At 33.2% G+C, this 15,711-nt stretch overlaps 1 protein-coding gene across 1 annotated transcript in view; it reads left to right on the top strand.

The window, feature by feature from the left end:
* Positions 1-1,848: 1,848 nt before the first annotated feature.
* The window catches only part of LOC141520294 (lipase member I-like), a 71,753-nt gene continuing 57,890 nt past the window's right edge, over positions 1,849-15,711 (top strand). Inside the window, 1 exon segment of the mRNA XM_074232050.1 lies at positions 1,849-1,957. Coding sequence (XP_074088151.1) covers positions 1,849-1,957 — 109 coding nt within the window.

The raw sequence follows: 15,711 nt of genomic DNA, 5'->3' as shown, positions 1-15,711 counted from the left end.
GGACTTATCATAAAGAATGTGATCCACTCATGACAGAGTTGATGCTGTTGGAACAAAGACTGAAACACATTTTTTGTTATTATTATTATTTGGGGGAGGGTGCAGGGCAAGTAGGGCTGGGTGGCCTGCCTGGGGCCACATAGCAGGGTGATCGTTGGATGTCTGGGGCCGGATTCGGACCCGGGTGCTCCTGGCTCAAGGGCCAATGCTCTGTCTGCCACCCAGCCACCCCTACTATTATTACTATTTTATTTTATTTTGGGTCTTTTTTTTTTCTTCTTTTTGGTTTTTGCAGGGCAGTGGGGATCGGGTGGCTTGCATGTCACATGGCTGGGAGATTATTGGGTTTACGAGGCTGGATATGGACTCGGGTGCTCGTGGCTCCAGGGCTGGTGCTTCGTCCATTGCACCACCTGGCCATACCTAAAATTATTACTATTATTTTTTTTAATTTTAATTTTTTTTTCTCCCCCCTTTACTTTTTTGCCCAAGCAAGTCTATCTATATTCATGGGGGGAGGGGTATTTTGTTTACTTGTAAACAAGTATATTTTATTAATGTAAAGAAAAACATTTGTACAAAATGAGAGTAAAAAATAAATTTAAAAAAATAGTCTATGATTGGATTTTTTTCCTTCTGATGTTTGCTCATTTCCACAGCCCATGACTTTATTTTAACTCTTTGATAAAGTGGGGGTCTGCTTCCCTTCTTACACAAGCACTCCCCTCTACCCTGAAACTATGAGGACGATCCCTGCCTTTCTATGGCAATAAAGTTCCTTTTTCTGAGACTGGGACCCAGACTGCTACTTACATCCAAGTATCGGCAAAGCAAAAGTCTTGCCTCAGATATAGCAAAGAGACCTCTTTAGGCTCCCCTGACCTCCTTACCATTGGTGGCCTGAGTACTCTTAAACAGCTGCTGGGTTTATGCCAAAGCCAGCCTGCGCTGGACTGGGCTCCACTCTCACTCTGATGTGGCAGAGTTTTCCCAGTGCCTTTTTGAATTGCACTTGGCAATCCTTGGACTGAGAAATCTGGAAACCACCACTGCTGCCACAAACTCAGGAAGCCCCAGGGACCCCAGTACCCCATGGACTGTTCCTGGATGGCTGGAGTTGATTTACTCCTGCATGGTCCTGGCTGCTCTGCAGGTCCTTTCTAACCCTGATGTAACAGACCTTTCACATGAATCTTCCAAGTTGCCCTAGGCTGGAAAATTGTTTCACTCAGTCTTTTTGTATGTTCTACCACTCCAGAATTTGGTTATAGTCATTATTTAAAGGTATTTGGAGTAGTCTGTGAGAGAACTTGTGGGAATTCCTTCCTTTAACTCTGTCATTTTGGCTTTGCTCGCAACAGATTATTTTTTTTGCAATTCTCTCAGAACTTAAGAATAAAAGTAGTGGTAAGCATGAAAAATATCTTACAGGGACAAATTGAAGACCAATTTTACAATCAGAATAAGCACACAGCATGAATTCTTCTGAATACTACCATTCTGTCTCACTGTGCTGAATACCAGATGTGCCATAAGCTTCCAACATACTAATCTTTGTCTATTTTTGACATTCCATTGATGAGGGCACAAGGAATGATGCAATTAGTTTCTATTTTTTCTAAATTCTGCATAACTGGCAAAGAATATGGTTTTGAAAAATGTTCATGGACCACAAATTAAAAGTAAGGGAACAGAAAGTACCTCAACTTCTTAAGCAAAGAGGGAGGAGACTAGAGGGCAAAAGTTTAAAAAAATCAAGTTTTTTTTTTAACACTACAACCATTTCTTGCAACTCACTTAGTTTTTTTGAGGGAAATGTAACTCTTCTGCAAGAAGGAAGGTTGATCCATGAAGGAACATATTTCCTTTTTGAATCTGGTTACTTACTTTACCTTTCACCAGTTACAAATGTTGAAGTTATACATCTTACTCAGTTTGATGTGCTGGACAAGTTCTGGTAAGAGAGCTATTAGCAGTTTACTTATATTTGTTCATACATTGTATCTCTATCAAAAAATTAGTTATTTATAATGTTTAAATAAAAGCAGACAAAATGGTATTAAATCTGCATATTTGACAGTATTAAAATTCAGAATATGTATTTGATTGCTATGGAATAAGAATACATTTTACCATGAATTTAGACTTTTATGTGCAATTTATTTTCTAGTATGAATCTAAAACAGAATTCATGTTTTAGTTAGACACCATTTTATGGCAAAGAAAAGTCATCCATGAATATTTTCATGTGAGTGCTTATGATAGTGGAACACTTATATGTTAGATAAAATGTATTTGTTTTATTCATGAGGATATCATCATACTATCTTAAAATATGACTTACTTGTTTATCCTTGTGTTTAAAGTTTTGGCACCCCTCATTCCCAAGGAATGTTAGAATTTTATTATTATATTTTTTTCTTTTTTACAATTGTAATCTAAATATTCTCTTTATTCATTGATTATTTTATATTTTGTTCTTGGGTATTGTTCTTTGAACATTGGTTTCTCAAAGTGAGAAAAAATTAGTTTTCTCTTCTCATGCAATTTCAATATATATATGATTAAAAGTTAACTCTCATAATCAGGACTTCCTGATGTTACACCAGCTAAGTACTAGTACAGAGTTTCTAATGTAACTGGTGGCAGAACATGAAACTATGAAAGATTGTTTTTTTATGAATAATTTTATTCTAGCAAAATGGTAAATAAAATATTGTAACAGATGTTTTAACAGTAACAATTTGCAGCCAGTTTTGAATGACACTTTAATCACTGAATTAACACTGAAAAGTCAAAAGATAGACAAATAACTGGGGGGGGGTATTATTGTTTTAAAAAATAGAAGGGTTAGTCAAACCACTCTACTTCCTCCCCTTATCTTCTTTCCCCTTTATATTAAATACAATAATTATAGCTTGTATTTAATTTGTGTTTTATCAAAGTACTTTACATTTGTTATCCCATTTAATACTTAAAATGACCCTATGAGGTAAATAGTATTAGGATCAGGAAATTGAGGTGAACAGAGATTAAGTGACTTGCCCAGAATCAGACATCAAGTGTCTTTTGAAGGATTATGTGTGTTTATTTGAATTACCTAGGAAATAATCTCATTCTGGAAAAAAGACTATTTGGAAAAAGACTCATTATTAACAATATTATAAACCAGTCAGTACATACATTAAATACAATGGAAAAACAATCAACTTTTGCACTAAAATACAAAAGGTCTTAGAACATCATATTTCAAAGAGCAAATGAATTAGAATTGCATCCAAGAGCAACTTATCCAACAAAATTGAGTATAATCCTGAATGGAAAAAAAAATATTTGATGAACTAAAAAGACATTAAGGGGGGGCGGCTAGGTGGCACAGTGGATGAAGCACTGACCCTGGAGTCAGGAGTACCTGGGTTAAATCTGGTCTCAGACACTTAATAATTACCTAGCCATGTGGCCTTGGGCAAGCCACTTAACCCCATTTGCCTTGCAAAAAACAAAAACAAAAAAAAAAAGACATTAAGGTATTTCTAGAAAAAAAAATTCAGGAATCAATGGAAATTTTGATCAGAAAGATCCAGGAAAAAATACAAGAATATTCTTAAAAGTCTGATTACAGGACATTGGTTAAAAGTAAATTATTTACTTCTGATGTATAAAAATTTTATTAATATTAGTAATAGTTATTTTGAATAATAATAGTATTCTTAACAATATTATTACTAAGGAAATTTGAAAGAATAAGTCTGAGATGTGTATGATGAGGTATTCTAAAAAGTGCAATTGGGTATGAAAAAGGTTAAAAGGAGAAATCTCATAAAAATGAGACATGAAAGAAAGAATTTATGGAGGAAGCAGGTGGAGGTGGAAGGTTTTCTCTTATGTGCATTGAAGAGGAAACAAGATATAGATCTGAAGAGGTTTTGAAGTCTTCTGAACTTCTAGAGAGGTAAGAAAACTAGGGGATGGGGTAACTAGAATGAGATTGAGAGGGTGGAGTGATTAGATAAGAAAAGTCCTTTTAGAGTAGTCTGTAAAATAAAGGGTAGGAGGAAAAGGGGAGAAGATAGAGTAACAAGGATTGGGTGAAAAGATAAGCTAAGAAGGAAAATAATTAAAATAACTTGGTAGGAAATTTACAAATTGCAGTTATAACTTTGGATGTGAATGTAATAAACTCACCCATAAAGCAGTAAAGCATAGAAGAATGGATTAAAAATCAGAATCCAACAATGTGTTGTTAACAAGAAATATTTTAAAATGAGAGATATATGTGGAGTTAAAATAAAATTTATTTCATTTCTTCTGATGCATAACAGAAAGCAGGGGAAGATAAATCTCAGATAAATTTATAATAAAATAGATTTTATTAAAAGAGATAAAGAGAGGGGCAGCTAGGTGGTGCAGTGGATAAAACACCATCTCTGGAGTCAGGAGTACCTGAGTCCAAATCTGGCCCCAGACACTTAATAATTGCCTAGCTATGTGACCTTGGGCAAATCACTTAACCCCATTGCTTTAAATAAATAAAATTTTTTACAAAAGAGATAAGAGGGTAACCACACTTTGATAAAAGTTCCATAGACAATGAAACAAAATCAATACTAAATTTATATTGCACCATACACCATAGCATCTAAAATTTTAAAAGAAAAGTTATATGAATTACAGGTGGACATAGATGGTAGTATTATAATGGTAGAAGACTTTAATCTTCCCCTATCAGAACCAGATAAATCTAACAATAAAAATAAATAACAAACAAGTGAAAGAAATTAATAGAATTTTTGATAAACTAGATATGATAGCTATCAGGAGACAATTGAATAGAAATAGAGAGGGATACACTTCAGCAGTTCATGTTACATTACAAAGGTTAATCATTATTAGTGCAAAAAATTTTTATAATTAAAAGAAGAAATACTAAAAGTATCCTTTTCAGATCATAATGAAGTAAAATTAATGTCATAAGTGACAAAGAAAACATATTAAAAGCTAATTGAATATAAAATAATCAAATTTTAAATAATGAATGGATTAAAGAACAATTATGCTTGTTTTATTTCATTAAAATAAAAAATTTTAATTACATATACATACATACATGCATGCATACATATAGATATGTACTTTGCCAAAGTTTTTCTCTTTCTTTTTTGAACTTTTTCTTTGCTGGGGGTGGGGAATGAAGGTGATATTTAAAAAATGTTAATAAATAAACACTTTGTAATCATTTGCATATTTTGTTGACTATCCACTAAGACTCTGTCCTATCCCCTCACCCCCTAACTCATACATAAAATTAGATACATACATGTGTTCAATCATCATTTCTTTTTTCAGATGACTCCAAAATCTATAAATCTTAACTTAATCTCCCCTTATCTTCAGTCCCACATCAACCTTTGATATGTTCCTCTCAAAGAAATCCAAGATCAGAACCTAGAAGCATGCTGAAGTCAGTTCAAAACAGCTCTCTTAACTATCAAGTTTGTTAATTTTTGATAGTTAAATTTTTAATCCATTAATACTTTGGAAATCAATGAAATTAAGACTTGATTTTTTTCTGATTTACTTGGCATAATCAGAGAAAATATTTAAAAAGCAAAATAAAGTTTAAAATGGGGGGTATGTGGGTGTGTTCAGTAAGTCATCTGTTAAATATTTTCCAGCATACACCTGAGTGTACCCCAAATGGAACTAATCTTTTCCCAAAAATCATCCTTCTTCCTAACTATCTTATTTTTAGATAGGGCACCCCCATCCTTTCAGAGCAATCCTCAATACTTCATTTCTTATCTCCCTTTTAATTAGTTGCTAAGTAATAAGTTTTCTTTTTAGATCCCTTATATTCATTCTGTTCTCTTCACTTGGAAGCTACCACTCTATTCTAGCTCATTATCATCTATTGCTTATACTATTGAATTTACTTCCCAAATAGCCTTATACTTCCTCTAGTTTTTCCCAACTTCAATCCATCATTCATACACCTGTGAAACTGATACTCCTATAGCCTGTTGAAATGAGAACTTTGGAGGCAAAAGAGGAGAAAGGCTCCATTGGAACAGTAGCTGAGCATGGATCAATCAGTCCTGAGAAATAGGAGATTGTGATTCCAAAGGGATTGGTAATGGTCTCCATTACCCTCAGAAAATCGAAATGGAATCAGGTTCAGATCCCCAAATTGGGAGTGGTGGAAACAGATGCCACAAGACTTACAGTGCAGGAAAATAATCAATCCAGTGATGCTGGCAGGAGCCCCAGGGAGAGTTCTCTTTTCTTTATATAGGGCAGGACCACCCTGAAATGGGTTCATCCCAAGAGAGGGACACATGCCTTCAAAAGCATTCCAGGTCCTGCAATGTCTGCTGAGATTGAGTTCTAGGGAGTATACTAACAGCAGAGAAGTATGGCCCTATAAATGACAAACTGACATCATCCTATTTTTAAAGCTATTGCCAATCATATCATACTGGTGAGAAGTTCACAATTCAAAGATGAAAGGTTTGAGAGAAAAGACCATACAGATGATTAGCTCTTCAAGGGACAGGTTAAGATGTACCTGATTATCAAATTCTGCCACCAGAGATCACAAGCTAGTTCTTGCCCTCTGTTGATGATGTAAAATGGTGCTTCACTGATATGGGAGGAATCAAAACTGATTTAAGACCCAGAGACTCCCACAGCAACCAGATCATCTCCAATAGTCTTGTTTCCTATAAATCAGACCCTGGGATGGACTGATCTGGTAAAGGCAAATGGAAAGGATGTTTTGCACAGTATACCCCTCCCTATAATAAGCATAATTGTCCACATACCTCCAATCATTTGGTTAGTTGGTATGATCCTCTTCAATACCAAAGGATGAGTAGAATTTAAAAAAAAAAGAATTCCAACAGAACAGATTTGAATATGTAATTTCCCATTCAAGAATCTTAGGCCTCTAGAATAAAAACAAACATTAATCATAACTCCATCCTATCTTTATAGACTAATTTCACATTTCATTCCCTAACACACACAGTGTTCATGCAAACCTGGCCTTCTTGCTTATATTCAACATTTGGGGCATATAGATGGCTTAGTGGATAGAGAGCTAACCTGAAGTCAGGAAGTTCAAATTCAGTCTTTTTTTAACTGTGTGACCTTGAACAATTCGCTTAATGCACTGGAGAAGGAAATGGCAAAGCATTCTGATATCTTTGCCAAGAAAACCCCACAGACAATATGGTCCATGAATGTTACAAAGAGTGGACACAACTGAATTGACTGAACAGCAACAACACATAAATATTCTAATCCCTGTGTCTATGCTTTTAGAGGCTCTCCTCTACCACTTAGAAATCTTGGCTCCCTAGCTCAAATAGCACTTCATTTTTTTAAAGTTAGTTTTTAAATTTTATTCTAAATTTAAGAAATACAACTAGAATTCCCATAATGTAGTAGGATAGAAAAAAAACATTGCACAAGAAACAATAAATCTATTATGTACTGATGAATAGAAGTATGTATAGAATGATTTTACATATATGCACACACACACATACACACACACACACACACACACATACATTTTATGACTAATGGGAGTCGAGTACTTTTTCCTTGGGAAATCATTCCAGAAATCTTCAGTTGTTAGCTTTTTCTCATAGAGGCATCAAAATTATTTTGTACATATTTGTATTTTTAAAAATCTGCATACATGTATCCTCCAGAAAAGCACAGCTCACTAAAGTTTCATTTCATTGATGGTTTTGTATTCCTGGAGCTAGACATTCTTTCCATTTATAATAAATAGCTGTTGAATTAAATTGAATTGAATTAAATTGACTTTTGACAGTTGTTTGTTAGGAGTATCTTTTCCCAGTTGTTATCCAAGCCTAAATTATGTGGGATTAGGACAAAAAGGATATTTTCATTTTTTTTCTTCTTCTCCAAAGTAATAATGGTCACTGTGGAATTACAAGAATAGAGAGGAGTCTGGAATGATTTCAGTTCCAAATATTTCCTTTCTACTTCTTATTTTTGGTAAAGCCTTTGAGGTTATATAAACTTATTAGATGCTATTTTTCTGTTCCCTCATAAAATTACCCCTCCAAATCATTGTATATATCATATAGAAAGGTAGAATCAGTATCTGACATCTCTTAAAGGGGCAGGGGTATATGTCAGGTCAAGTTGCCACATTGCCACATCACAGTTTCAGGTTCATTGAGTGAGTGAGTTAAGGCTGCGTTCACTAAGTGAGAGTTCTTACTATTATTCTCTGTTATTTCATGAAGTTAAAAAAAGGTCTTGCATTGGTTTCTGGCTCATCTTTCAGAATCTGCTGTAATTATCCTATTTCTGGTACATAATTCTGGTGCAGTACAATGTGGTATAGTGTGATGTGTGTGTTTCTATGAGTGTGTATCAACCCCAGAGTTTTGAAACCCTGGTCTAACAAAGATATTCATTTCGAGATAATCCTGGTTACCTAAGGTACCTTTGACCAACTCATGGCAGCTTTCACCTTAGTTCTATTCTTCAAAGTTCAATCTACTAACCAGTGACAATTTACATTTGAGATAGAAGCCTTTACATAGACAGCAGTATTTATCTACTTTTAAAACTAAGGGACTCATGTGACTATGTTTGCCATTTGTAGCTAGTTTTGACACCTGGTAGCCAACCTGCTAGCATAGAAGTGTGGAGAAGGAAATGTAAAGGTAAAAATCATAGTTTATATAGAAAGGAATATTCAAGTTCAAATTTTACTGGAGATATGGAGGCACCTTTTTGCATTGAGTCAATCCCAAATTTGCTAGAAAGCCAGACTGAGGTCCACTGACTTCAAATGACAGACTGATTTGACTTGGAAATGGAAAAAGTTCTTTTCTGATATAAACTTTCTCACTCTGTAATGCTCATTTCCCCCTCTTTTGAGCTAGTCAGAATATTTAGCTGGAAATACCTTAGCAACTCTATCATTAAGGTGACTAAGGCATTGAATTAATATCCATTTGAACCAGATTTCCCCAAATTGGATCTTCAAAAGAAAGGTACCCAACTGGACTTGTAGAAAATGGACTTTTGATTTGTTTGTGTATTTGTTTTTTGACCAAGTTTAATTATTCTTAAAGAAAAGGCTAGAGATGAAATAGAAGTTTAACAGAATAGGATAGAGGGAAATAAATACACAGTTACCAATCATAGCTGCCAATGTGAATTGGATTAATTCATCCACAAACTTGAAGAGTACAGAAGAATGAATTATACATCAGAGTCCAAAAATATCTTGTAAAAGAAACATGCTTGAAACTAAAAGATAAATATTGTGAAAATAAGGGGCTGGAAGAGAATCTATTATAACCCAACTGAAGTAAAAAAGGTAGAAATTGCAAATATAATTTCACACAAAGCAAAAACAGAAATGGAACTGATGAAAAGAGATAAACAGAAAAACTGCATTTTGCTGAAGTATACATAGACAATGAATTAATATCACTACTAAACACATTTACACCCAAAGGATATTTTCTAAATTCTTAAAGGAAAAGTATAAGTTGTAGGAAGAAATAGTAATACAAAATGGGAAGGGATCTCAATTTAGGATTCTGAGACCTCGACCAATCAAACAAATAAACAAAATTAGCCATAGAGAAGTTAGAGTCCTAAATAGAATTTTAGAAAAGTTAGATATGGTAAGAGCAACAATGTGTGATTATCAACTCCTTTAATAGGAGTATAATATTTTATGGGAATAGAAAGGAGCACTATTTCTTTTTTTATTTTGTTAATTTTTTTAAAATTAAAGATTTTATTTATTTTGAGATTTACAATTTTCCCCCAATCTTACTTCCCTCCCCCACCTCCCACAGAAGGCAATTTGTCAGTCTTTACATTGTTTCCATGGTATACATTGATCCAAATTAAGTGTGATGAGAGAGAAATCATATCCTTAAGGAAGAAACAAAGTATAAGAGATAGTAAGATCAGACAATAAGATATCAGTTTTCCCCCCTAAATTTAAGGTAACAGTCCTTGGTCTTTGTTCAAACTCCACAATTGTGTTTCTGGATACAGATGATATTCTCCATTGTTGCACTGATGGAATGAGCAAGTCCTTCAAGGTTGAACATCACCCCCATGTTGCTGTTAGGGTGTACAGTGTTTTTCTGGTTCTGCTCATCTCACTCAGCATCAGTTCATGCAAATCCTTTAAGGCTTCCCTGAATTCCCATCTCTCCTGGTTTCTAATAGAACAATAGTGTTCCATGACATACATATACCACAGTTTGCTAAGTCATTCCCCAATTGAAGGACATTTACTTGATTTCCAATTCTTTGCCACCACAAACAGGGATGCTATGAATATTTTTGTACAAGTGATTTTTTTTACCCTTTTTCATCATTTCTTCAGGTCTAGACCCAGTAGTGATATTGCTGGATCAAAGGGCATGTTTTGCACTACAATTTACCAAACATTTCAACATTCATCTTTTTTGTAAGCTTTTGAGTTTCATATTTCTAGGTCTCTCCTTTCCCTCACCCCCATGACAGTGAAAAATAGGTTATACATGTACAATCATGTTTAATATGCTTTCATATGAGTCGTGTTATGAAAGAAGAATTAGAACTAAAAGGAAAACCCATGAGAAAGACAGAACAACAAACAAATTTTAAAAAGCAAAAATAGTAAGCTTTGATCTCTACATTCAGATTCCGTAGTTTTCCCCTATGGATGTGAATGGTATCTTCCATCACAAGCCTTTTAGAATTGTCTTTGATCATTGAACTTCTGAGAGGAACTAAAAAACTTCTATTTTCAAATATAAGATTCAAGAGAAGCATTAAAAAGTCAAAAAAAGGAATGAGAAAACTTAAGGAATTCAATACAGCTAAACTCTTTGCATCTCTGCACAGGTAGATGATACTTGTAACTCATAAGAATTGTATCAATATAAATGCAGTTACAAGAAATTGATCCTCACACAATGTTGCTATTAATGTGTACAATGTGTTGGTTCTACTTCCTTCACCTTGAATCAATTCAAGTAAGTTTTTCCAGGCCTTTTTGAAGTCCTCACAGAGAATACAAAAAATAATAGGTTGCAGTTTAAGGGAAAACTTATAATTCCAAATGCTTTTGTTAAATAGAGAATGATCAAATCACCAAATTAGAATACAGTTAAAATAATTAGAACACTAATAAATTAAAACCCTCTAATAAAATATCAATATAGAAAACCTGAAAATCAAAGTAAAGATGAACAAATTTGGGGCAGTTAGATGGCACAGTGGACTAAGCACTCACTGGCCCTGGAGTCACAGGAGGATCTAGGTTCAAATCCAGTCTCAGACCCTTAATAATTGCCTAGCTGTGTGACCTTGGGCAAGTCACTTAACCCCATTGCTGTTAAATAAATTTTTTTAAATCTTCAAAAAAAACCCATATGAACACAATTACAAAATATTTTTATGCAAGATTTAAATAATTTGAGAAATATTAATTGCTCATGGATGAGTTGAAACAATATAATAAAAATATTAATTTACTTATTCAATACCATACCAATAAATTACTGAAAAAATTCCTTATAAAGCTAAAAAAATAATAATGATACTCATCTGGCAGAGCAACATGTCAAGAATACCAATGAAAGCAATGTAAAAATTGGAAAGGTAGGGGCAGCTAGATGGTGCAGTGGATAGAGCACTGACCCTGGAATCAGAAGAACCTGAGTTCAAATCCCACCTCAGACACTTAATAATTACCTAGCTGTGTGATCTTGGGCAAGTCACTTAACCCCATTGCCCTGCAAACCCCCCAAAAAATTTGGAAAGGAAGAGAATCTATGAATACCTAATCTCAAACTATTCTACAAATTTATAGTCAAACAATTTCATTCTCAGTAGGAAATAGAGTGACAGATCAGTGGAATTAATTTGTTATCTCATAAAAAGAAGCAAATGAACTCACATTGTAATAAACTCTACAGTGCTGGCTACTGGTTCAAGAATTTGCTATTCTGCAAAAACTGTAGGGGAAAATTAAGTATAGCCCAGCAGAAATTAGATGTAGAACAATATCTCACACTGTACATAACAATAATCTAAAAATAGGTATATGACTTAGTCATAAAGTTGACATAATAAGCAAATGATAGGTAAAATGTATAATTTGGTTTTCTGAAATTTAAAAAAAATTTTGTACAACTGAATCATTATATCTAAAATTAGAAGAAAACAGGAAATGATTATTTTTTTTACAAATTTCTCTAATAATATCTCATTTCTAAGATATATAGGAAATGAAGTAAAATTCACAAGAAAAAGAGTCATTCTATAATTGATAAAATCATAAAATATGAATAGGCAATTTTCAAAAGAGAAATTCAAAGTATAAATAGCTATATGAAAATCTCTAATAATTAGGGGAATAGAAATTAAACTCTAAGGTATGACTTCATAACCATCAAATATGCTAAGATGGCAAAAAAGGAAAATGGTAAATTCTGGAAGGAATATAGGAAATCAGTATGTTAATGTATTGGTGTTGCAGCTAGGAAGTTCAGTCACACTGGAAAGCAACTTGAAACTATGTTCCAAAATCTGTAAATTGAATATTGCTTTTTACCCATTGATATCACTACTCCATCTATATCTTTAAGAGATCAAAGAAAAGAAAAAGGATCCAAATGTATAAAAATTTTAGTCACTCTTTTTGTGCTGGAAATTAAGGGAATGCCCATCATTTGGATAATGGCTGTACAAATTTTGATATTTGAATATGATGGGATATGGTCATGATATTGTTGATGGAATAAAGACAGTAAAATATATTTTTCTTCTCTTTCTTTTATTGTTTTGAACATAGACAATTTGAAAGTTTGTTTTGTCTGTCTATATGTATTTGCAACAAGTTTTATTTTTCATGCCTTCTCAATGGTTAAGGTTAGGGGAGTGAGGAGGAAGAGAATTTAAGCCTGAAAATAAAATAAAATTTGAAAAAAGAATTTTTATAGCATAGAAGTTACTCCTTCTGTTTGATAAAATTCATTTTCAATTTCATGTGAATGATAAAATTTTATTTCCTTTGAGACTTTATTTGTTATGATTTGATTTCTCCTGATACTGGATTATTTAAATTCTCTCTTTCCAATTATTATTAATATGTATTCCACATATTTCTTAAATATTCATCTACTCTAAATATATTTTCATTTTTATTGTGACATAATTAACTATAATAAAGACTGATAATTAAAAATTTCTTTTATCCATGAATAGGTAATTCCTCTCTTCATTTCAGTGCTTTTAGTGGCCTAATTTTCCCCCATCCCTTCCAATATTCATCATTTTTACTTTTCTGTCCTTTTAGCCAATAAAATAAGTGAGGAGTGGAATCTTATGTTTGTTTTAATTTTCATTTCATTAATTAGAAATTATGTAGAGTAATTTTTGTTTGATTATAGATAGCATTTTACTACTTTGCCAGAAAACAGCTTAAACATATACTTCAATCATTTAATAATTGAAGAATGGCTCTTATTTTTATAAATTTGATTCAGTTTTCTATATAGTTGAGAAATAAGGCCTTTATCAGAAATATTTCCTGTAATTTTTTTCACAAATATGATTTCTAACTTTGTATTTACCTTCATGCTTTTTCCTTTCCTGTTTATCTTACACTCTCTCTCCTTTCACTTTGATTATTCTCAAAAGTATTTTGCTCCAGTTTCTGCCTTTCCCAATCTGTCCTCTTTTCTATCAGTTCTTCCCTTCTCTTATCCTCTTCCTCTTCTTTCCTGTAGAGCAAAATAGATTTCTATACCCAACTGAGTGTGTCATTTTATTCTCTTTTTGAGTCAATTCCAATGAGAGAGTAAGATTCAAATGCTCCTCTTCCTTCATCTTACCCTCTTACTGTAAAAGTTCATCCATCCCTCTTTTATGGAAGATAATTTTCCCCATTCTTCTCTCCTTTCCCCTTTCTTCCAGTAAATCACTCTATCTTACCCTTTATTTTTTTTTTGTATCATCCCATCACATTCAATTAACACCTGTGCCCTCTGTGTATTCCCCTTACAAATGTTCTAATGATGATAATAACTGAATAAATAAAAAATTCTAATGATAATAAAGTTATAAGTATCTTTCCATGTAGGCATGTTAACAATGTAACCTTAATTGAATCTCTTAATATTTCTTTTTCCTATTTACTTTTTCAAACTTCTATTAGTTTTATATTTAAAAATCAAATTTTCTTATCAGTTTAGGTCTTTTCATCATTAGTGTTTGAAAGTCCTCTATTCATCAAATATTTCCCCCCTCCCAAAGGATAACTCTCAGTTTTTAACTTTCTAGGTGATTCGTAGTTGTAATTTAAACTCCTTTGCTCTCCCAAATAGCATATTTCAAGTCAATTGGTCCTTTAGTGTGTAGAAATTGCTAAATCCTGTGTTGGCATGTGTTTCATTGTGTTTGAACTGTTTCTTCCTTGCTGCTTGCAATATTTTCTCCTTTAGCTGGCAGCTCTGGGATTTGATTATAATATTCCTAGCCTATTCTGTTTTTTGAAGGTGTCAATTTCTTTAGCATTTTTTGTGCCCCTTTGTTGACTTTTTTCATGATTTTCTTGCCTCTCCGTCATTTTTCCCCAAAATTTTTCTTCAATACTTCTTAGATATTTAAACTCCTGTTTGAGCTCTTTTAGTAATTATTTTTAGGCCTGAGACTAATTCATATTTTTCTTTGACACTTTGAATATAACAGCTTTGGCTTTGTCGTATTCTAATCTTTCCTGACACTACAGTAATTTTCCATAATCAGGATCTTTTTTGTTGTTTTTTGCTCATTTTTCCAGTCTGTTTCTTTACTTTTAACTTTATATTAAAGTTGAGCTCTGCTCCTGGATAAGGGGACCTCTTTCTCAATCTTCATTTTGTGCCTCTACTGACTCAATCACCTCTGAGGTCTGCTACTGGGTTTATATGGTATAGCCTGCACTGATATAGCCTGAGTTGAGCTATGCTCCCTCTCACCTCAGTTTCATAGACCTTTTCTGCTGACCTTCAAAGTTGTCTTGGACTAGAAAATGTTTCAAAGTTGTCTTGGACTAAAAAATGTTTCTCCTCATCCTTTTGTGGGTTTTGTCACCCCAGAATACATTTTGAGACATTATTTAAAGTTGTTTAGAGGAGAATTTAGGAGAGCTTAGGTAAGTCCTTGACTTTTCTCTGTCATCTTGTTTCCACTCCTCCATGTTCCAGTTATCAAGAACATTTTTCAAAATGATGATTAATAAACCTGAGAATTCCATCTGGAGTTTAGTGTATTATCTATCTTTTCCTTGCAAGAAAAGTTGCAATTTATTTTTTATGACAAAGTAGCTATGAAGCTTGAAAACTTCATTTCTGGTTAAGGCAGCTAGGTGGTACAATGCATAGAACACCAGCCCTGGAATCAGAAGAAGCTGAGTTCAAATCAGACCTGACACTTAATAATTACCTAGCTGTGTGACCTTAGGCAAATCACTTAACTCCATTGCCTTGCAAAAAACAAAAACTTAAATTTTGCTAACTTAAACCTGAGATTCCTTTCTACTGGTGTTTTGTGGAGTTTAGTAAGCTTTACTTAGTTCTCTGGTTAAGGATTTCTAAGAATTTATTTCCTGACTTTATAAAACATGATATTTAAAATTTTGCTTCATCATATTTTTTTTCT

This window comes from Macrotis lagotis, chromosome 1, assembly GCF_037893015.1.
Source record: "Macrotis lagotis isolate mMagLag1 chromosome 1, bilby.v1.9.chrom.fasta, whole genome shotgun sequence".
Taxonomy (NCBI): Eukaryota; Metazoa; Chordata; class Mammalia; order Peramelemorphia; family Peramelidae; genus Macrotis; species Macrotis lagotis.
The sequence above is the reverse complement of the archived record's forward strand: the minus strand, read 5'-3'. Positions and strand labels throughout refer to the sequence as shown.